This window comes from Hypomesus transpacificus, chromosome 6 (genome assembly GCF_021917145.1).
Source record: "Hypomesus transpacificus isolate Combined female chromosome 6, fHypTra1, whole genome shotgun sequence".
NCBI classification, from domain to species: Eukaryota; Metazoa; Chordata; class Actinopteri; order Osmeriformes; family Osmeridae; genus Hypomesus; species Hypomesus transpacificus.
This window is the reverse complement of record NC_061065.1, coordinates 10,545,418-10,568,501: the sequence shown is the minus strand read 5'-3', so window position 1 is coordinate 10,568,501 and position 23,084 is coordinate 10,545,418. Positions and strand designations below refer to the sequence as shown.

The 23,084-nt window shown below is 47.5% G+C and overlaps 1 protein-coding gene across 1 annotated transcript; it reads left to right on the top strand.

The window, feature by feature from the left end:
• The first annotated feature begins 640 nt into the window (after window positions 1–640).
• Window positions 641–21,984, top strand: armc2 (armadillo repeat containing 2). The gene is made up of 18 exons (XM_047021214.1): window positions 641–778; window positions 1,448–1,744; window positions 1,995–2,067; window positions 2,969–3,143; window positions 3,785–3,941; window positions 6,255–6,328; window positions 7,195–7,302; window positions 8,279–8,463; window positions 8,670–8,772; window positions 10,607–10,830; window positions 14,239–14,384; window positions 14,597–14,696; window positions 15,301–15,649; window positions 17,621–17,743; window positions 17,879–17,992; window positions 18,172–18,304; window positions 20,772–20,941; window positions 21,130–21,984. The coding sequence occupies exons 2-18, from the start codon at window positions 1,527–1,529 to the stop codon at window positions 21,255–21,257; spliced, it is 2,580 nt and encodes an 859-aa protein (XP_046877170.1). The 5' UTR covers window positions 641–778; window positions 1,448–1,526; the 3' UTR covers window positions 21,258–21,984.
• Window positions 21,985–23,084: the final 1,100 nt, after the last annotated feature.

The window sequence follows — 23,084 nt, the reverse complement described above, 5'->3', positions numbered from 1 at the left end:
ATATATCTGTTTCCTATCTTTTCTGTCACCAGTTGAGTCATGCTACAGTACCAGTGTTTTAGTGCTTAATTATGAGCTTAATGTCAGAGGTGGCTATGTAGCTGGGAGAACAGAGAGAGAGAGAGAGAAAGAGAGAGATTTATGGTGTCTGACACATTAATGCTGATTTTTCATTTAGCCAGGGGTATAAATCAGGATTTTGAGCACTAACGGCTGATAAACTGAAGGACAGAGTGCAGTCTCAGCTAAATAAATAAATAAATGGTAATTTATATTGTTGTTAACCATGCTCAAATATTTTATTAAATTAAAACCTCTGTGACCAGATATAACTGGGCTGGGATTTGAAAGACATGAACCGAGTCCAGAAGTGAGATTGATCATGGTCATGCACATGGGTTAAATAGTACAAAAAAGAACATACAACTGCTAATTTTTAGAATATGATGTATGCATTAAGATCCCGTTAATTCTGCATGATCAAAACCAGGAGATTCTGCAGAAAGATTCAAGCAGAAAGATACCCTCCCTTATTATGACCCGTATTTTCCCTGTCATGGCCCATGATGAGACAGGACCGATGCATGAAGTGCGCGTGAATACATGCATCGCTCGTGCCTGTAAGGCTCGTGCCCCAATCATTCATGTTCTGCAACAGGCTAACGAGGCTATGCTAACTCAAAAAGTCACTGGCAAACACAACCTTACCTGTGTCTATAAGGGTTTTGGATTTCTACTCTTAGTGACTGGTTCCTGGAATAACTGTCACCAAGCAGTGGTAAGTTGACTTTCAAAATAAATTATTCGGCATTCTGTTTGTGCAGTAGTAGGAATAGTCAATCATCTCGTTCAATAAGGTATTAACTACGCTAAGAACATACTACTTGTACTGTACTGTCGCCAGCTAACGTTAGCTAACTGTTTCAAGACAGTCTTTTAAGTCTCCCAACTCAATGAATGCATACATGTTGAGCTCTCTTTATCGTGTTGATGGTTGAAACTCACTGGTTTTAAAATAGTCAATAATGTAACGTTCCCGACGTTTTGTCTGTATTCTTAGTTTGCGTGACTTTTCGAGCCTCTCTGGTTTGTTGTTAAAGCTAACAGGGTTACCTTCCACCGCTGCACTTGGTTACCATAGTGACTGAACGTGAACGCGCAGGCTGTCTCATTCACAGCAAGCCACCCATATTATAGTGTTGAAGAGAAGTTTGAAAACGTGTCAACAGAGAGTGAGGCTTTCACATACAATATCCCTCCGTTCGCTCTGTTAATTTGCCATAGTCGTTTTTTTGCATTCCTTAGTGTATATGAAATTGTTATGCATTTCTATTGCCATGCATACTTTTTCCTTGTTCCCACTGGAAAAATAATGTACATATTCTACAAATTCAGTTTTATTCTATTTTATATGCAGGAGTTAATGCTGTGTCTTCCTACTCCTCAGTGACGGCATGTCAGGACAACCCTCAACTATGAACCAGCTCCTGTAAAAGTCACGTGGTCTTGTTACAAACCATAACAAAATGTCCTCTCTGGATCGGAAGCGTGATAAATCCAATCCGTTCACCCTAACTTCCAGCACCCAGAGGAAGACCAGCGCAGAGATTGTCAACGAAGCTCGTCAGTCGCTGCGGACCCTACGCACACAGCGACCTTTTACCCCCAGAGAGAACCACAGGCAGCTGTTTGGGAATAGCTTAACCCGCGCCCTCCATGAGGGGCGACCTCCGTCCGCATTCAGGTCAGATCTCAGATCTTCCCCATCCTGGCTCCATGTGTCAATCCTTTCCTTGCCTTCTCTGAGGACTTAGGTTGTGTTTGAACAGTGTCTGTGGGAGTCCTTTAAAGTCCTTCCATTTGAATGTAAAAAAATGGTTTCACAAATAACATCTGAGTTGATTTGAATGATATATGTAGGGGTTCCTTCTTATGTAAGTCATGTTCTTATGCAGCCCAACCAATGAAGATGTTTCCCTTTTGTGCTTCTGCAGCCTCCACTCTCGGAACTTTGACTCGCCAGAATCCAGGCCAGGTTCCGGAAATCGCCTCTCTCCACTAAATCATGCAAGTTTAAAGTCTTACTTTCCGACGAACACTACACAATTAATTTTTACATTTCATTCTTGTTATATTGTAAAAGTAACATGGTATTGGTTACAAGGCCTAGATCTAAGGCCGAATCCCAATACTCCCCCTTACCCCTTCCCCTTACCCCTTCCCCTTAACTTACCCCTTCCCCTTGGCCCTCGAAAGTAAGGGGTAAGGGCTACATAGCCCTAGGAAATGGGACACCACTTGGTTACAGGTACGTCATCTAGCACGTATCGATATCTCCAAAGCAAGTAGCGTTATGCACTGATATTAAACGAAATTCGCTGCTAATGGAGTTTACTTAGAACTGTAGACATGCTAGTCCAAGAAATGCGGGACTGTTGTGCAATTCAGAACTGTAACATTAACGTACCAAACTAGCGATTTTTAGAAACGTTTCAGTTAGGAAAATGGTTGCAAATATATATGTTCATGACTGTATATAACACAAAACAAGACTGTAATAATTTTTTTATCAATAAATTAAGCCGATAATATAACATTTATCGGACTCTCTGGATGATTTTGGTCGCCATTGTTGCCGGTCGCGCAGTTTTCACATAGCCCTAGGTTTCAAGTAAGCTCCCGATCTTACTTGGTTTTAAGGGGTGTATACCCCTTAGTCTTAGCCCTTCCCCTAGCTCCAAAAGAGTATTGGGACACCACTAGCTCTCACGGGAACGCGCAAAACTAAGGGGAAGGGGTAAGGGGAAGGGGTAAGGTTGAGTATTGGGATAAGTTAGGGTACAAATGACTGTAGGTTACCTTACTCCTTTGTAAACATACAAAAAAAAAACGGAGATGCTGGCCTTCAATTAGTTTGATATTTGTTTAGTGTCATCCTGTATTTATTCTTCTTTTTATGTGTTTCCAGAAGCCCAGGTTGCCTTTGGGTCCTGATGAGGAGCCCGTCATCCCCAAGACTCTCCCCAGACCCCCCTCCAACCCTCTGGAGCTGAGGGAAGGTGGGGGGTGGCCAGGGGGGAGGGCTCGCATCCTCAGAGCTGGGTCTCTGACCACACTGCCTCCTGTGTCGAGGCCGAGACAGAGTAGGTGGCCTGGGTGGTGTGTGGAAGTGTGCATGGTGTGTGTTGGGGGGGAGGGCGGGGTTAAACAACGGAGGAAGATTGACAGAGACAGACAGACAAAGGGGATGGAGTGAAAAACAGTGATGGTGTATGTGAGTATCTGAGTGTTTTGCCTGAGTTGGCAGAGTTAAGCATTTCACTGCACATTGAACTTGGTATGATGGAGTATTTGACTAATTTACTTTGATAGTCAAAAAGTATGGGAAAAGACATAACAAGAATGCGGGAATGGAGAGATGTGGTGGGTATATATGAGAACATTTTAGAGGGAAAGAACATTCAGATGGAGAGAAAGAGAGAGAGAGAGAGATGGTCTGTAGATGCTGCAACCAAAACATGAGCAGGTTATTATTGTAAGGAAACGTGTCATGGGCCACCAGTCATATTTAATCACCTGTGCAGACAGGGCTCTGCAACTGACTTTTCTCCCTGAGGGAAAAGAATGTAGTCATTGACAGACTGACATTATACCTGATTTACATTCTCTAGGGTGGTTTGGGTGTAAAATGTAATTTACCTCAGCTGTTTTGAATGGGAAATGAATCTGGCCTCCATCTCCTGTAACTCTGGTTCCTTTGCTGAGTTCTTTCTGCTCTGTGTAGTGAGGGAGACAGTACACCCAGACTCCAGCCCAGAGCAGAAGGAGCTGTTAGCCAGGGGGAGGGACAGGAGACCCCCCAGGACTGAGTTCCCTGGGGGTCCAGAGAAGGATCAGATCAGCTTCCCCAGACCAGCCCTTCGCAGGACAAGCAGCGAAAGGTGAACCTGTCTCATGTCATTTTCTCTCCCTTTCTTTGGCCCAATCCTGTCTTTTACTTTTTTTGCCAGTTCTGTCTGTCTCACCTCTTATGTCAGAGTCAAGGACATCCGCCACCCACTCTTTGTTGCCTCACTTTCTCCATTTGGTTTTTAACAAAATGCAGATTGAATCTGCAAGTATAATGAAGGTATTCTATCAGTTGTCTTTTAAGTAACTGTGTTGCTGTAGCAAATGTGCACAAGATCACACTTTGTCCGAGCTTACATGGCAACTTCAAGTAGCTGAAAAAGTACCAAACAGTATATATATATATATATATATATATATAGAGAGAGAGAGATATAGATGTATACATATAGATACATATATATGAAACGTTCACTCATCAGCATCAGCCTGAAATACTGCTTGAGTGCTGGTTTTCATGCTTTACTATCAGTCACCTCCTCTCAGATGGACCACCCTCTCCACACTGACAATAACCCGTCTCCAGCCTCCATACTGCTCATAGATCCTCAGCCTTCTTGCCATTGGCCAGTCAACCTTTTAGCCAAACCCATCGCCAAGGAAACAACCTCCATCCTTTACCACTCTCAGCTGTCGTCGTGGACACCTCCCAAATCCAGAGATGTCAAAAACAGACTATTTTTTTTCCGCCAACCTCATCAGTGGTTGGGGCATAACTCAGGTCGCCCGGACGATGAGCTGTCGTTAAAATCCATCCACGTATCGATTGGCTGGACCAGCTTGGAGGGAGGAGGGGGGGAATGAACATAAAACACTTTTACAGGAAGTCCAGGCCAGTTGCTGTTGGCTACTGCCCTCTCTTACTTACACACTCTAATCCAGTTAGGAAAGGATAGATGTAAAATCACCATATCTGATTTCTCTGGAAAGTCCCTATGAATCTCTGTGCTGGCTTTGTGTTTTGAAGCAGACGGATGGTGCATGAGAGCTGCTGCACCTTTCACTCAGGTGTACGCTATATGTTTTGTTTAGAAGACAGGAGAACCTGCTACTACACACTTCTAACTGCTGCTAACCTTTTTACTCTAAACTCGTGTGCAGCTTGACCCATTACAGACAGACAGCCTGCCAGATTAATATAGAGAGTTGGAGGAGAGATGTGGAGAGAGAGAGGGAAGGCAAGGGAGAGATTAGACATCTCCTGGTACTTTTTCTACGATAAGCCAGGGCTTTAAAGCTCCAAATGGCTCACTATTAGATTTAGGTGCCCATCTGGGCAAGGCTGGCAGGCTGTCTGCTGTGCCTGCTGCTGCGGCTGCTGCCCACAGGGAGCGGGCAGATCCAAGACAGGGATGAGGTCATGTCTGGGAGAATGGACTATCTACACACAAAGAGCCCTTATTATCAGCCTCTTAATACCATCATACATACCCAAAGCTTTCTCTCTCTCTCTTACATTTAGACGAACCTGGTCTAAATGTATTCTGTGAAGGTTCACTATTAAGACTCTGCTTGGTCCAAGCTCAGCTTTTAAAACCACGTTGTGGAGTTTAGCTTATATAGAAGGTTGTAACCGGCTTCAGATGGTTTCTAACAATAATGAATAGTTCCAGAATCCCTTTCTTAACTGGATGTACCCTATATAGGTGAGGTAGTAGATCATCAGATAGGAACACAGTGCTAAATGAGGATGCAGCTTTCAGAAGTATGCTTATCACTGTTCCCCTCCCTCTTGTACAATTTCATATAAAAGCTCACGTTCTGTGAGACAGTGCCTTGTGTTAAAGGCACCCTACTTCCTGTAAAAGACTGTGAGGTGCAGCCCAGGGTCATATTGACAGTGCCTTGGAACTGGTGAGCTTGTGTGAGAACTCAGTGACAATGCACAAACGGCCTTACCAATGCTGGCCGCAGAACTTAGACCTCACTTCCTGACTGTTTCCTGACTGCACTCTGATAGGTGCTAACCAACACCCACATGCACACCAGAAGAGAGACACGCACAGGCACTGTGTGTGTGTACACAGAATATGTAGTAGGGTTCAGTGTGTGAACTCGTTTTCTGAACATGTGCTGCAATGGGGACACCTGGTGGCCTCTAAAGGAACTGAACATGCTGCAGAGCCTCATTCAGTGGTTGTGCCTGCCAAAGGTTTAGCCGTTCTCACTCACCATGACCTGGAAGAAAGAGTTTGGAAATGTTCAATTTGCATATCGTGTACCCAGCTAACAAAAATTGATTAGGATCCAGATCTAATCAAACAGCCCCACCACACATACACACACACACACACACAGGGGAAAATGTCTGTCTTACCAACTGCAGTTTGTGTGTTTGTGTGCAGTGGAATTAGATGTCCTCCCAGTTGTGTCGTCTCATCCAACGCACCAGCCAAGCAGAGTGCATCAGCCAGAAAAGGTTGGTCCTGATTCCCAAAATCACCAATGACACCAGTCCAACAAATATGGAAATATCCACATCTCTGACTTTATCTTTAAAGATTCAATGTATTTACTTTGATAACAGTTGATGAACTTGATCTCACCCTAAACACACTCTAAAGGATGTTGGCTAGCCATACCCAGGCCTCCACAGTGAACCTGGTGTCTACACAAAGATCTACATGTTATTGCTGAATCATAGATGCTGCCAACACAAACACCTGCCTTTCCTGGAAGCTGCAGGAGCCTTGACATGTGGCAGGCTCTGATCAGGGTGTTGTTGCTAGGGGCCTGACGCCCACTTCCAATATGCAGCCAGCCAATAGCTGAGTGAGCTGTTGACACCACTACTTCCTGTATCACTCCGGGAGATATGCAAATGATCGGTGAAGAGGCATGAGAACCCTAAAGACTCACACACAGCAATGCACAGATACGGTACACATAGAGATCAGTACACACACACACACACACACATGCAGGCACATGTGCACACACGCAAGCACACATACAGGGACGGCACGCACGCACACACACACACACACTTTTTCTGTATGTACAAACATACTCTTTCACACACATAAATCAGGAAATAGAAGCTAGCTCTGACCTTTTACATAGACTTCCAGCTTCCTGCCAAGTGTTTTATTTTGAGAATATGAACTTGTGAACCGCACACTCCGTGTCAGGATTTGAGGTGGTTATTGTTTAACTGTTTTTCTACCCTTTCCTTCCTCCCTCCCTTTCTCCCTCCCTTTCTCTCTCTCTCTCTGTCTCTCTCTCACTCTCTCTCTCTCCCTCTTTCTTTCCCTCTCTGTCTCTCCCTGTCTCCACATCTCTCAGAGTTCAATCCTGGAGACAAAGCAGGGTGCCAGGAGGACCTGGACGATGCCCTGGTCTGGGACAGCGACATAGCTCCTCTCCTTCTGAAGCTGGAGTGTGTTGCTGCAGGTAGAGGGTTTCTAAGCACATACAGACCAATAAAGAGAGAGTACAGACAGATGTTAAACACATTGAAGCCATTGCAGGACCCCGGGTAGAGATGAATTGTAGATCTGCTTCAATGCACAAAGGAGTGTGTTGTATAAAAAGTTCAATTTAAATGATTTGATTATTTTATGGGAACTTGAGAATTATTGCGAAAACAGCTCTGGTTTAGAATCATATGACGTTGTTATGGGGAAGTTTATCATATGATCTTCTTTTCACTGTTGGTTATGGTTGAACATTTAATTTTTGAGTGTTTGGATGCACAAACACAGACACACTCACACAGAAATGAAACTATTTAGGGACATTTCAACTGTCAAAGAAATAGAAACAAAATAGTGCTTTGTTTAGTGTCCCCACAAAGTCTAGCTAGTCACACACTGCAGTCTGACAACCACCAAATGAATTCCACGGCTTTAAATATTTTAGCACTCAACGAAGTTAATGGAAATTCATTTGAAAGATAAATATTAAATATTTATTGTACCAAGTGCCTTCAGGCTCATGCATAAAACACCTTTCAGATTCTCTGGGAAATTGCAGTGTCTCGTCAAGTGAGCAGCCAACCTCTTTAAGGGAAAGCCAAGCCTAGTTTTTTCTTTCTGAAGGAAAACATTTATCTTACCTCAAAAACACTTGGAACAGAACCACACCCTGTTCTCTTCCTCCTAAGCCAGCTGTAAATCTGCCCACATGAATATATGTGTTTTTGTGTCATGATGGATTCTTGACCTTACATGGAATCCAAAGGCCTGAACAAACCCAACTTAACTGGCTGTTAATCGTACATATTCACTTAGGCCCTGACTGTATGTCTCCTCTGTTTAGTGTAGCCTATACGTAAGTCGGTGGGCTTAGTCCTAATACGGTGAGATTTGCCTACACGTGTATGTGTGTGTATTTGTATGGGCTAATATTTTTCTGATGATGCCTTTAGGTGGAGCTGAGGACTCTGTGGATAGCCTGTGTGACGTGTGCAACCGTCTCCATGGCGCCCTGGCGGAGCGAGGCATGCTGGGTCGGCATTGCAAGAAGAGGGCGGGACTACTCAGGGCACTGTTCCGCCTGATAGACCTCAACTCCGCCCAGCTCAATCTCCATCTCGTCAAACTGTGCCTAGCGGTCAGTAGAGTGTGCGTGTTGTGTGTGCGTGCATGCAAGTGTAAACATAAAGACTGCAAACTCCATCAATCTTGAAGTATGTTTGTTTCAAAAAATGATAGAGGATCTATTGACTATTTTCAGCATATAAAATAAAATAACATTCCCAATATAAAAGACAATTTTCTATTGACACATATAAATGCCTTTCTTTTTTTTCTCTCTAGCTGAGTGTAAGTGGTAACAACCTGCTGAACATCTGTAAACTCATGTTCAAGATCAGCCAGAGTGAGAGCAACGACACCTTCTTCCACGACAACTCCATCATTGGTACTGTGTTTGTTTGTTTGTTTTATTTGGATCCCCATTAGCTCCAGCATAAGCTGAAAGCTATTCTTCCTGGGGTCCTACAATCTATCTACAGTGCCCTCCAAAAGTATTGGAACAGTGAGGCCAATTCCTTTATTTTTGCTGTAGACTGAAAACATTTGGGCTTGACATCAAACGATGAATGTGAAACCAGAGATCAACGTTTCAGCTTTTATTTCCAGGTATTTACATCAGGATCTGATGCACAAATTAGAAAATATCACCTTTTTGTTCGAACCCACCCATTTGTCACGTGAGCAAAAGTATTGGAACATGTGACTGACAGGTGTGTTTTGTTGCCCAGGTGTGTCCTATTACATACATTATTCAATCAATAAATACCACTGAATGTCTACACTCAGGTTCAGATTGGGTAAGATAGGTTTTGTCTATGCAGACTGTATTCAGAGGTGAAAACAACATGAAAACCAGAGCGCTGTCTTTGGGTGAAAAACAAGCAATTGTGAGTCTTAGAGAAGATGGAAAATCAATCAGAGCCATTGCAGAAACATTGGCCATAGCCAGTACAACCATTTGGAATGTCCTGAAGAAGAAGAAAACTACTGGTGTACTAAGTAACAGACGTCGAACAGGTAGACCAAGGAAAACATCAGCAGTTGATGACAGAAACATTGTAAGAGCTGTAAAGAAAGACCCTAAAACAACTGTTAGTGAGATCAGCAACAACCTCCAGATGGCAGGAGTGAAGGTATCACTATCTACTGTTCGCAGAAGACTTCATGAACAAAAGTACAAGGGCTACACCAGAAGATGCAAACCACTCATTAGCAAGAAGAATAGGAAGGCCAGGCTGGAATTTGCCAAAAAGTACAGAGATGAACCTCAAAAATTCTGGGACAAAGTTTTATGGACTGATGAGACAAAGATTAACTTTTACCAAAGTGATGGAAAGGCTAAAGTTTGGAGAAAGAAAGGAACTGCTCATGATCCCAAACACACAAGCTCATCTGTGAAACACGGTGGAGGTAATGTCATGGCTTGGGCTTGCATGGCTTCTTCTGGGACGGGATCATTAATCTTCATTGAGGATGTAACACATGATGGCAGCAGCAAAATGAACTCGGAAGTCTACAGAAACATTTTGTCTGCCAATTTAAGGAAAGATGCAACCAAACTGATTGGCAGAGCCTTCATCATGCAGCAAGATAACGACCCAAAACACACTGCCAAAACAACAAAGGAGTTCATCAGGGGCAAGAAATGGAAGGTATTAGACTGGCCAAGTCAATCTCCAGACTTAAACCCTATAGAGCATGCATTTTACCTGCTTAAGAGGAGACTGAAGGGAGGAACCCCACAAAACAAACAACAACTGAAAGAGGCTGCAGTGAAAGCCTGGGAAAGCATCAAAAAGGAAGAATGCAAAAGTTTGGTGACGTCAATGGGTCACAGACTTGCTGCAGTTATTGAAAGCAAAGGATTTGCAACTAAATATTAAGTCTTATTCACTTAAATATGTTTTAAGTATATCTGTTCCAATACTTTTGATCACATGACAAATGGGTGGATTCAAACAAAATGTGATATTTTCTTAGTTGTGCATCAGATCCTGATGTAAATACCTGGAAATAAAAGCTGAAACGTTGATCTCTGGTCTCACGTTCATTATTTGATGTCAAGCCCAAATGTTTTCAGTCTACAGCAAAAATAAAGGAATTCGCCTCACTGTTCCAATACTTTTGGAGGGCACTGTATGTGTGTGTGTGTGTGTGTGTGTGTGTGTGTACACACCTGCCTCTGTATGTGTAACAACATGCATATTTGTCGTCCCCAGACTCCCTGCTGTGTGTGCTACACAGTGAGGATGTGAGTGTGTCCGCTGAGGCTCTTCTCTACTGTGTTGGCACTCTGAAGTTCCTGTCTGGCAACAGCTCCCTTGTCAGGCTCCTATTGGTTAAGGACTGTATGGGTGTGGCCTCCCAGCTCATAAAGAAGCTCCACCCAGTGTCCCAGCCATGCCACTCCCAGCTGACAATGGCAGGACACATCCTGGTGCAGGTGAGGAGGGGAGGGGAAGGGTTTGACCCATGAGTCACTGTGACCTGTGGCCAGGAGCAACATGAATGAACAGGAGAGGAGGGCTGGGCAGGGCAGGGAAAGTTCCAGCAGGGATGGCGATGGTAATGATTAGTCAGCGCTGTTTCCATTGTGTCTGGTGGAAGAGCAGTTTAGGGTAAACCTTAGATCTGTGGGTATGAACACATTCCCAGTAGAGGACAGAAGGTGAAAGAGACCAATATAGTCTGTCTGTATGTCCATCTATCTGTCTCTATCTACAGTACAGCATCCCTCTCTTTGTTCTCTATCTACAACACAGTATCTCTCTATCTGTGTCTACCTACAGTACAGTATCCATCTATCTGTCTCTACCTACTGTACAGTATCCATCTATCTGTCTCTACCTACAGTACAGTATCCATCTATCTGTGTCTACCTACAGTACAGTATCCATCTATTTGTCTCTACCTACAGTACAGTATCCATCTATCTGTCTCTACCTACTGTACAGTATCCATCTATCTGTGTCTACCTACAGTACAGTATCCATCTATCTGTACCACAGTGCATCATCAGGTGTGTTTGCATGGTGAATCATGGGGAAGATGTTAAAGTGACCAGCAGGTTTGAAGAGAGAGAAGAGTGGAGCCGGGACAAAGGGGGGGGGGGGGGGGGTGCATTAATCACACCACTGAGTCACTGGTGTGTTTATGTTTTCTAGGTAAGGCTGAAGTTGGGTAAACGGACCTCAGACCTGTACATAGGGGCAGCTTCCTTTGTCAGCATCCCAGTGAATGCACTGAGCAATGTTATATGTAAACACATGACAGTCGTACAACAGGAGTATCTGATCCAGAGTCAGACAGCTTCCGACCTGAGGCTGGACCGTAGGTGGAGGAGACAAGTCAGGGTTAGGTGGAGCAGCCAGAGTCAGGAGACAAGGCAGGGTTAGGTGGAGCAGCCAGAGTCAGGAGACAAGGCAGGGTTAGGTGGAGCAGCCAGAGTCAGGAGACAAGGCAGGGTTAGGTGGAGCTACCAGAGTCAGGAGACAAGGCAGGGTTAGGTGGAGCAGCCAGAGTCAGGAGACAAGGCAGGGTTAGGTGGAGCAGCCAGGGTCAGGAGACAAGGCAGGGTTAGGTGGAGCAGCCAGAGTCAGGAGACAAGGCAGGGTTAGGTGGAGCAGCCAGAGTCAGGAGACAAGGCAGGGTTAGGTGGAGCAGCCAGAGTCAGGAGACAAGGCAGGGTTAGGTGGAGCAGCCAGAGTCAGGAGACAAGGCAGGGTTAGGTGGAGCTACCAGAGTCAGGAGACAAGGCAGGGTTAGGTGGAGCAGCCAGAGTCAGGAGACAAGGCAGGGTTAGGTGGAGCAGCCAGAGTCAGGAGACAAGGCAGGGTTAGGTGGAGCAGCCAGAGTCAGGAGACAAGGCAGGGTTAGGTGGAGCAGCCAGAGTCAGGAGACAAGGCAGGGTTAGGTGGAGCAGCCAGAGTCAGGAGACAAGGCAGGGTTAGGTGGAGCAGCCAGAGTCAGGAGACAAGGCAGGGTTAGGTGGAGCAGCCAGAGTCAGGAGACAAGGCAGGGTTAGGTGGAGCAACCAGAGTCAGGAGACAAGGCAGGGTTAGGTGGAGCAGCCAGAGTCAGGAGACAAGGCAGGGTTAGGTGGAGCAGCCAGAGTCAGGAGACAAGGCAGGGTTAGGTGGAGCAGCCAGAGTCAGGAGACAAGGCAGGGTTAGGTGGAGCTACCAGAGTCAGGAGACAAGGCAGGGTTAGGTGGAGCAGCTAGAGTCAGGAGACAAGGCAGGGTTAGGTGGAGCTACCAGAGTCAGGAGACAAGGCAGGGTTAGGTGGAGCTACCAGAGTCAGGACACAAGGCAGGGTTAGGTGGAGCTGCCAGAGTCAGGAGACAAGGCAGGGTTAGGTGGAGCAGCCAGAGTCAGGAGACAAGGCAGGGTTAGGTGGAGCAGCCAGAGTCAGGAGACACGGCAGGGTTAGGTGGAGCTACCAGAGTCAGGAGACAAGGCAGGGTTAGGTGGAGCAGCCAGAGTCAGGAGACAAGGCAGGGTTAGGTGGAGCTACCAGAGTCAGGAGACAAGGCAGGGTTAGGTGGAGCAGCCAGAGTCAGGAGACAAGGCAGGGTTAGGTGGAGCTACCAGAGTCAGGAGACAAGGCAGGGTTAGGTGGAGCAGCTAGAGTCAGGAGACAAGGCAGGGTTAGGTGGAGCTACCAGAGTCAGGAGACAAGGCAGGGTTAGGTGGAGCTACCAGAGTCAGGACACAAGGCAGGGTTAGGTGGAGCTGCCAGAGTCAGGAGACAAGGCAGGGTTAGGTGGAGCAGCCAGAGTCAGGAGACAAGGCAGGGTTAGGTGGAGCTACCAGAGTCAGGAGACAAGGCAGGGTTAGGTGGAGCAGCCAGAGTCAGGAGACAAGGCAGGGTTAGGTGGAGCAGCCAGAGTCAGGAGACAAGGCAGGGTTAGGTGGAGCTACCAGAGTCAGGAGACAAGGCAGGGTTAGGTGGAGCAGCCAGAGTCAGGAGACAAGGCAGGGTTAGGTGGAGCTACCAGAGTCAGGAGACAAGGCAGGGTTAGGTGGAGCAGCCAGAGTCAGGAGACAAGGCAGGGTTAGGTGGAGCTACCAGAGTCAGGAGACAAGGCAGGGTTAGGTGGAGCAGCCAGAGTCAGGAGACAAGGCAGGTTTAGGGGGAGCTACCAGAGTCATTAGACAAGGCAGGGTTAGGTGGAGCAGCCAGAGTCAGGAGACAAGGCAGGGTTAGGCTGGCGAGGAGAACACAGAGGAACTTAATGTGAAGTATTTCTTGCACCAGTCCAGAATCAGAGGGCGAGCGAGGGGAAACTTTAATTGGACTTTTCCTGCAATTAGAGAATATGTTATTGTTTCTGTCTGGTCCATTTTCTGTAGAGGTGGAACACGTTGTACTGGGGTCCAGGGTCGGCCGTGTCTCCAGCTATAGGATCTGACGAGTGTTAACTATGTCAATCTGCTCAGGAAAACATCCTGGTGTAGCGCTGGGGTTGAAATCAAACTCTCCTCGTTAGCTTGTTAGCAGAGGGAAATGAGCCTGATAGAATGTTCTGGCCTCCTTGTCCTTCTGCTATAGTTGGCAAGGGCTCTGAGAATGGGTGTAGTATGTTGGTAGTGTGTATGTGTGTGTGTTTATCATAGTTTCCTTCATGATACAGTGTGATTTATAGCCTTTCTGAATAGTTTCCTGTAAATCGTCTTGGTCAGAGAAGGGCCATGTGTTGTGTAGAAACAGTGGGATTGTGTTCCGGACATGGCAGTAGTTCACACTATGTTCCTACCACTCCCTCAACACACGCAATTACTTCTGGTCAAAATCTATTTCTGCCTTTTTCCCTTTCTCTCTCTTTTCCCCTGACCTTTAACCTGTCCAGCTGACTGCAACCCTTAGGAACCTGGCTGATCTCTCAGATTCCCGCCCTCTCTTTATCAACCACGGCATCCTATCAGAGCTCTGCCTGGTGCTCCACTATCACCACGGAGACCAGGACATCTGCACCAACATTGCCAGAATATTCAGGTATTGAACACATACACACGCACATGCACACACAGACGTCGATATTCCAGATCATACAGTCTGTGTGTAGGTATGTGTGCTGTATATATGTGTGTGTATGTCTGTGTGTGTGTAGATGGTCGACATACTCTGTGTGTGTGTGTGTGTTTGTGTGTGTAGAACGTCCAGAGACAGTACATGGTCAGTGGTCAGTTGTACTCTGTGTCCCCCAGTAAGCTGTCGTCCTACCGGGAGTGCTGCCTGGCCCTGGCCCAGACCCCCGCCTGCTACCACCTATTTATACTACTGCTGAGCAAACACCAGTGGAAACAGGTGTGTTCACTCACCCCCTCCAAGCGTCTGGGGTTAAATGCGGGGTACAATTTGTAGTTAACCTGGGGAGCTTTATTCACTCTGTTTATAAAGCACCTCAACAAAGCGTGTTTACCTTAGGGCACAGTGTTTATGTACTCTCAAGTACTATACGAGTGTATCTACAACAGTGTGTGTCTGTGTGTGCGTGTGTACGTGTAGATGTATATGAACAGGTGTGTGTGTTTTGTGTTCTTCGTCAGGAAGGGTCGCACGTGAGGAGTGGGGGTGTAGGAGGTGGGGGTGGCAATCAGAGAGCAGTGCCAAGTACTTTAATTCAATCAGGGAACAAACGCACACACTTATAAAGTTTACAAATTAACACGCGCACACACACACTGGACGTCATGTTGTTGAGCGAGCACGCTGAGGGACAGCCTGTCCTCATAAATCTGTCAGACCATCACCCACCACGCTTCAGTCTGACCACTCGGCCAGGGAACTGTGTGGGTGTGTGTGTGTTTCGCTGACACACGCACTTCACTGAGAAACAACCTGTAGACAAGGAGTATTCTATTCACAAACACAGACCCACGCTGACAGCCCCTCTCCCCGTCCCCCTCAGGACATGGTGGTGCGCCTGCTCTTCATTCTGGGTAACCTGGCGTCCCGGAGCCAGGAGGCCAGGGAGCAGCTGTACCAGACCCCACAGTGTGTGGAGGTTCTCCTGGACCTCTACCACACCTACCAGGAGAGACGGGAATCTCCCACCACCCCAGACCAGACCAGGGACCCAACCATGGGCCCCCTCAAGCCCCCCACGCCCCGAGCCCAAGCCAGGGACTCTGGAGCAGGGGGCCAGGATGTCCTGGTGAAGCTGGTGAGGGTGCTGGCTAACATGTCCATCCACTCAGCTGTGGGCCCAGCGCTGGCTGCCAGCACCCCCTGTGTACAGCTGCTGCTAGACACACTGGGTAAGAGAGAGAGACACAGGCTCACACACAGATATGCACGCGCACACACACGACGCACTCACGCACAGACATGCACGCACGCTTACATAGAGAGATGCGCACACAGATATGCACGCACATGCACGTGACGCACGCATACACATGCAACTGTTGTGTTGCCAGGTTTGAGAGTCCTGCTATTTAACGCCTTAGTCTGTGAATATGGTTTGTTGCCAGGTTTGTGAGTCCTGGCTAGTTAACTAGTATACGGTGGGCTGTGTTGTGTTGCCAGGTTTGAAGGTCCTCGTGTTCTACACTGTACAGTACACTGCTTCTCCTCCTGCTCTGTCTGGTCTCAGCTCACATCTCGCTCCTATTTACCACCTTCTCTCGCTTCTTACTGTACATTTCTGTACAGTGCTTTGTACAGTAGGTGTTCCTGTGTCTGTCGATAGGCCAGGATGTTCTGTTCAGTTTCATTACCGTGTTCTCTCTCGCTCTTTTTTGTGCTAAATATTGAAATGGGAAATTCTCACATGTGGTACTCAGCTTCCTGAGGCGCCCAGAACTGAGAGAGAGAGAGAGACAGAGAGAGAGAGAGAGAGAGAGAGAGAGAGAGAGAGAGAGAGAGAGAGAGAGAGAGAGAGAGAGAGAGAGAGAGAGAGAGAGAGAGAGAGAGAGAGAGAGAGAGAATGAGAGAGAGAGAGAGAGAGAGAGAGAGAGAGGAGAGAGAGAGAGAGAGAGAGAGAGAGAGAGAGAGAGAGAGAGAGAGAGAGAGAGAGAGAGAGAGTGTGTGTGTGTGTGTGTGTACACACAGGAGGTTCAAGTGGATGTGAAACTGTTTCGCTTGTCACGGTATGTGTTCTCTTTTCATGCACACTTGGGCCTATAGGATAGCATAGGCACAGAGAGAGAGTCAAGTCAATCAATCAATCCACCTTTATTTATAAAGCACATTTAACACAATACAAATTGATCCAAAGTGCTGTACATAGAGCATAGCAAAACTACGCTATAAAACAACAATTAAAAGTTTCCAAAAGCTAACGAATACAATGAGTAGATTTAAAAATCTCCAATGAAGGAGCAGACCTCACATGAGAAGGGAGAGCATTCCAAAGCTTTGGCCCAGCCACAGAAAAAGACCAATCACCCTTTAATTGTAGCGACATTGTGACACATTTAAAAGCAAGTGTTTTAAAGATCTGATTGCCCTAGCAGGACAGTATGGCACAATGAGATCACACATATAGTAGATAGAGACAGAAAGAGAGAAAGGGTGTAGAAATATGGGTCAAGAACATTAACATGGGAATTCATAACACCATCAAATACAATATGTGGTGGAATATCAAAGGGCAGATAGAACTGTTTGAACAACAAGAGCGATGATGTGAGTCTGGTGTGTGAGAAACATATGACAGACAGACAGACAGACAGACAGACAGACAGACAGACAGACAGACAGACAGACAGAGGGCAGGTTCAGCCGTATCCTGTTTTGAGCCGAGATTATCGTGCAGCTTATCTGAATATAAAAGAGAGACCGAAAGTGAGATTGATGTAAAGCGAGAGAGAGAGAAGAAATTCTCCACCACACCAAAGGACATTTCCAGTCAGTCCTAGAAACGAAAGCCATTCTCTGACGCAGGCTCCGCTCAGCAGCATGACCACAGGATCTGTGATTTACTGTGAAGCTTAGACGGCATGTGGCCTGTAGTAGGCCCTGCAAGGCTGGTGCCCTCTTCTCAAGTATCCTAGATATCAGGGTCACGGCCAAACAGCCTGCAACACTCACCAAGACCACATGAAGCTGCGTAAAGGTCCTTGGGTTTAGGGACTGACTGTGATAATTTCTCTGGAAGTTTCCTTCCAACCGTGTTTCAAGGCTAATGTTTTTTAGGAAGTACATCATGACGTATTGTTTGTGTTTGTTTGTGCAATACGTGAATGTGTGCGTGCGTTTGTGGATGTGATGTGTGTGTGTGCCAGAGCTAGGGTGTTCACCGGAGAACGAGGAGCTCCTGGTGAACGTGGCGGCCACCATCAACAACCTGTCATACTACCAAGGAAGCAGCTCTGTGGTCCGAGCCAGACAACTGCCCATTGCCAAGAGTAAGACTGGGTGTGTGGGTGTGTGTGTATGAAATGTGCGTTTGCTTTCGTACTAGTACAAGACTGGAGTCTTCTGGGTTGCTGCAATGGTGTTCTCTTATTTGCTGGGTCTCCCTCTTTCCCGCACCTCCACAGTGATGTTGAAGCTGCTTCTCAGCTCCAGTATGGAAGCAGTCCTGGAGGCCACCCGTGTGTACGGAAACCTGTCCCAGTCCAGGGACGTCCGGGACTTCATCATGCAACACCAGGGTGTGTGTGTGTGTGTGCTTGTGTGCCTGCATGTCTATTTGTTGTGTCTTATTGACACCTTCCCACAGTATGCACACAAAATCAAATCAAATCAAATTTATTTGTATAGCCCTTTTTACACGCAAGCATGTCACAGAGGACAAAACTCTTTCTGCTTTCGTCTTCTCCTCTTCTCTCAGTGCACCTGTTTGTGCTGACTCTGCTGGACTCAAAGAGTCCCGATGTGTGTTTCTCTGCCTGTGGGGTGCTCATCAACCTAGCCCTGGACCCCTTCAGCAGAACCACACTGACACACCAGGGGGCTGCCACCAAGTAAGCCCCTCTCCCTGGCCCTGAAACTGGCCCTTGGCTGCAGTCATTGGGGGCCATCTTCTGTTATTGTGTGTGTGTGTGTGAGGCAGGCTTAGGGTGCTTCAGAAACTAGTTGGAGAATTGTTGTGAGTGGTGGGTCCTAGTTAGAGAGTCCAACTAGGTTCAGGGTGGAGGGGTCAACCAGATAGAGAGCGGTTCAGGGTGGAGGGGTCAACTAGATAGAGAGCGGTTCAGGGTGGAGGGGTCAACTAGATAGAGAGCGGTTCAGGGTGGAGGGGTCAACTAGATAGAGAGCGGTTCAGGGTGGAGGGGTCAACTAGATAGAGAGCGGTTCAGGGTGGAGGGGTCAACTAGATAGAGAGCGGTTCAGGGTGGAGGGGTCAACTAGATAGAGAGCGGTTCAGGGTGGAGGGGTCAGCTAGATAGAGAGCGGTTCAGGGTGGAGGGGTCAACTAGATAGAGAGCGGTTCAGGGTGGAGGGGTCAGCTAGATAGAGAGCGGTTCGGGGTGGAGGGGTCAACTAGATAGAGAGCGGTTCAGGGTGGAGGGGTCAACTAGATAGAGAGCGGTTCAGGGTGGAGGGGTCAGCTAGATAGAGAGCGGTTCAGGGTGGAGGGGTCAACTAGATAGAGAGCGGTTCAGGGTGGAGGGGTCAACTAGATAGAGAGCGGTTCAGGGTGGAGGGGTCAGCTAGATAGAGAGCGGTTCAGGGTGGAGGGGTCAACTAGATAGAGAGCGGTTCAGGGTGGAGGGGTCAGCTAGATAGAGAGCGGTTCGGGGTGGAGGGGTCAACTAGATAGAGAGCGGTTCAGGGTGGAGGGGTCAGCTAGATAGAGAGCGGTTCAGGGTGGAGGGGTCAACTAGATAGAGAGCGGTTCAGGGTGGAGGGGTCAACTAGATAGAGAGCGGTTCAGGGTGGAGGGGTCAACTAGATAGAGAGCGGTTCAGGGTGGAGGGGTCAGCTAGATAGAGAGCGGTTCAGGGTGGAGGGGTCAACTAGATAGAGAGCGGTTCGGGGTGGAGGGGTCAACTAGATAGAGAGCGGTTCAGGGTGGAGGGGTCAGCTAGATAGAGAGCGGTTTGGGGTGGAGGGGTCAGCTAGATAGAGAGCGGTTCAGGGTGGAGGGGTCAACTAGATAGAGAGCGGTTCGGGGTGGAGGGGTCAGCTAGATAGAGAGCGGTTCGGGGTGGAGGGGTCAACTAGATAGAGAGCGGTTCAGGGTGGAGGGGTCAGCTAGATACAAGAGCGGTTCAGGGTGGAGGGGTCAGCTAGATACAAGAGCGGTTCAGGGTGGAGGGGTCAACTAGATAGAGAGCGGTTCAGGGTGGAGGGGTCAACTAGATAGAGAGTGGTTCAGGGTGGAGGGGTCAGCTAGATACAAGAGCGGTTCAGGGTGGAGGGGTCAACTAGATAGAGAGCGGTTCAGGGTGGAGGGGTCAACTAGATAGAGAGCGGTTCAGGGTGGAGGGGTCAACTAGATAGAGAGCGGTTCGGGGTGGAGGGGTCAGCTAGATAGAGAGCGGTTCGGGGTGGAGGGGTCAACTAGATAGAGAGCGGTTCAGGGTGGAGGGGTCAACTAGATAGAGAGCGGTTCAGGGTGGAGGGGTCAACTAGAAAGAGAGCGGTTCAGGGTGGAGGGGTCAACTAGATAGAGAGCGGTTCAGGGTGGAGGGGTCAACTAGATAGAGAGCGGTTCGGGGTGGAGGGGTCAGCTAGATACAAGAGCGGTTCAGGGTGGAGGGGTCAGCTAGATAGAGAGCGGTTCAGGGTGGAGGGGTCAGCTAGATAGAGAGCGGTTCAGGGTGGAGGGGTCAGCTAGATAGAGAGCGGTTCAGGGTGGAGGGGTCAACTAGATAGAGAGCGGTTGAGGGTGGAGGGGTCAGCTAGATAGAGAGCGGTTCAGGGTGGAGGGGTCAGCTAGATAGAGAGCGGTTCAGGGTGGAGGGGTCAGCTTGATAGAGAGCGGTTCAGGGTGGAGGGGTCAGCTTGATAGAGAGCGGTTCAGGATGGAGGGGTCAGCTTGATAGAGAGCGGTTCAGGGTGGAGGGGTCAGCTTGATAGAGAGCGGTTCAGGGTGGAGGGGTCAGCTTGATAGAGAGCGGTTTTCAGGGTGGAGGGGTCAGCTTGATAGAGAACGGTTCAGGGTGGAGGGGTCAGCTTGATAGAGAACGGTTCAGGGTGGAGGGGTGGAGGGGTCAGCTAGATAGAGAGCGGTTCAGGGTGGAGGGGTGGAGCCCAGTCATGCGTGAGTAACAGCTGCAGCTACAGAGTTCTCAGATCTGAGCCAGCGGATCAGTCAGGGGGAGTTAATACCCAACACACCACTGCTCATGTGAGGCTGTTTGCTGTCATGTGAATAAGGTGTGTGTGTGATCATGTGTGCATGTGTGATTGGGCATGCATACTGTACATGCTTTCATGTTGGTACGTGTGTGTGTGTGTGTGTGTGTGCACGCGTGCATGCAGGCTGGCAGACTGTCTGAGGGTCTTTGGGCCTGTGGACTGGCAGCTGGGGGCGCTGGTGTGTCAGACCCTGTGGAACCTCCTGGAGGTGGGGGGGTCAGAGAGAGAGTCCCTCCAGACACTGGACGACCAGGAGAGAGGGGCCCTGCTGGACATCCTCAGTCTGTACCTCGGTAGGACCGCTCTGGTTACACACATACATACACACATGCTGTACAATACAAAATGTTCTATCATACACATGTAGGATATTTGTGATCGTTCTGTTCTTTGTTTTCATGTATATTGTTTGAGGGGGGATTTGGGCTGATCTCTATTTCTTTCTGCCCCTCTTTCTTTCTCTTACTCTCTCTGTGCTCAGATGAAAGAGAGGCTCTGCAGTGGACCCCCAGTGACGATATGAGGGACTTTCACCGGGCATGCTGGGAGTCAGAGTTCTTGCCAGTGGCTCAGAGGCTCAGGAGCAGGATCCAGTCTGGGACTGCCTGACGGGTTAAGGAACTGGCTGACTGGCTGCTGGCAGTGGCTTGCTTATTGTTGGACTGATTGACCGGCTGGTATATTAACTGAATGAGACTGAATCACTTACTGACTGGCTGATGGACTGGGTAGCAGAGTGACTGTCAGGCTGACCAGTTAACGGATCGACTGTCTGACTGGTTAGCTGACTGGCTAATCTTTTCAAGACCTGTTCCTAATTGTGTTGCCCTGTGTGCCTCTTTGCAGTGCGCGTTGTCTGTCGTGTACCTCCCCTGTAGTGAACCCCCCCTGTAGTATACCTCCCCTGTCATGTACTTCCGCTGTTTTGTACTTCCTCTGTTGTGTACTTCCTATGTAGTGTACTTCTTCTAAAGTTTCTATAAAGGTACTTCCTCTGTAGTGTATTATTTGTAACAAAATACTAAACATGGCTGCATTTGGGAAGTAAGTCTGTCTATATATGTCTCCATGCACTTTAATCCTACATTCCCAGAATTCCCTGATGAGAAGAGCTCTGAGCCTCCTGGTGATCTGTCACAAGCTGTTTGCACTTTGAAATTTGAAGCCAATAGAATCATTTCTATATTGAATGTGCGATGTTGTATATGTTTGTTAGTGTGCCTTCATGATTATTTTACCAAAATATCTCAATTGAATTGCTGAAGATGGGAAAATGTTTGTAATCTGGAGAATAGTGGAACATCTACTGTACATAATAAACCACACAGTAAAAACACATTTGAGAGTTTTATTTTAAATCATTGTTGTTATAACACAGAATTGGGCTAGCCAGTGCTTTTTTTCTTTTTCAAAGTTACATAGAAGAAAGGACAGAGTTGTCACATTTGTTATAATCACATCAAATACAAAATCTGGGCACTTTTCTAATACACCCCACCTCTTCAAACCCTCCCACCCTCCCTCGCACCCTCCCTCCTTCCATCCCTCAATAACCTCTTATGAGCTCAGAACAATCACAGGACAACAAGAGCATTTTGAATCATGTCAATCCTGATCTCTCAGCTTGGTGTGAACAAGCCCACAGGCTGACTGGGAGCTTCTTGTGAGCATCATCTGCTGGGATACCGGTGAGGAACTTCAATGAAGGGGGTGAGGTGCAGGGGGATGGGGGTGGCAGTTAAAGATAAAGGCCTTTCTGAGCTGGCAGAGATAAACAGTGTTCTGCTGGTGATTGGTAAATATGGACCCAGGTACGACCTGATGTCAGTCACTGGAAGGCCCCAGAAACTGACATCCACATCCAGAGGGAGAGCAGGTCGTTTCCTGGCAAAATGGAACAGAAACCAGAGGAGACGCCTAACACACCACCTCCTTCTCTTCTTTATCTCTCAGAAGGGACCAGGGCACTCAGGGGTTATCTCTACAACCAGAGATCAAATCTGACCACATGACTGGACCAAACCAGGACAGACACTGAGGTTCTGTTTGGACAATGCATTTGAACACATGCTGGTATCTCAACCGTGAGATCTGTTTTAAAAGGACGAGAGAAGCTCAAATTTGAGAGTAGCATACATCTAAAGATGAACCATTATTGCATGGCAAGTGTGCAAAAAATCTAGAATTGGTAAATGTCAGCTTTTGATCTGTAGCTGTGCAGCTTGACAGTCTGACCATCGGATGCCACTGGTCATAGGAGCTTGAGGGACAAACAGGCTTGTGTGTCAGGAAGATATGTGATCATGGATCTACTGGGCCTGAACGGGTGTTCCATACTACAGGACTGTATTGTGGGCCTTCTGATGTCATAATAATGGGATCGCTTCAACGCAGCAGCAGCAACACACACTCTTCAGGAGAAAACTACAAATAACA

What these genes read in the sequence shown, in the direction of transcription:
- armc2 (XM_047021214.1), top strand. Translation starts at nt 1,527, where the DNA reads ATGTCCTCTCTGGATCGGAAGCGTGATAAATCCAATCCGTTCACCCTA. An exon ending in CCACGACAACTCCATCATTG is followed by an intron (nt 8,773 to 10,606) that starts GTACTGTGTTTG and finishes TGTCGTCCCCAG; the next exon opens with ACTCCCTGCTGTGTGTGCTA. An exon ending in ACAACTGCCCATTGCCAAGA is followed by an intron (nt 17,744 to 17,878) that starts GTAAGACTGGGT and finishes GCACCTCCACAG; the next exon opens with TGATGTTGAAGCTGCTTCTC.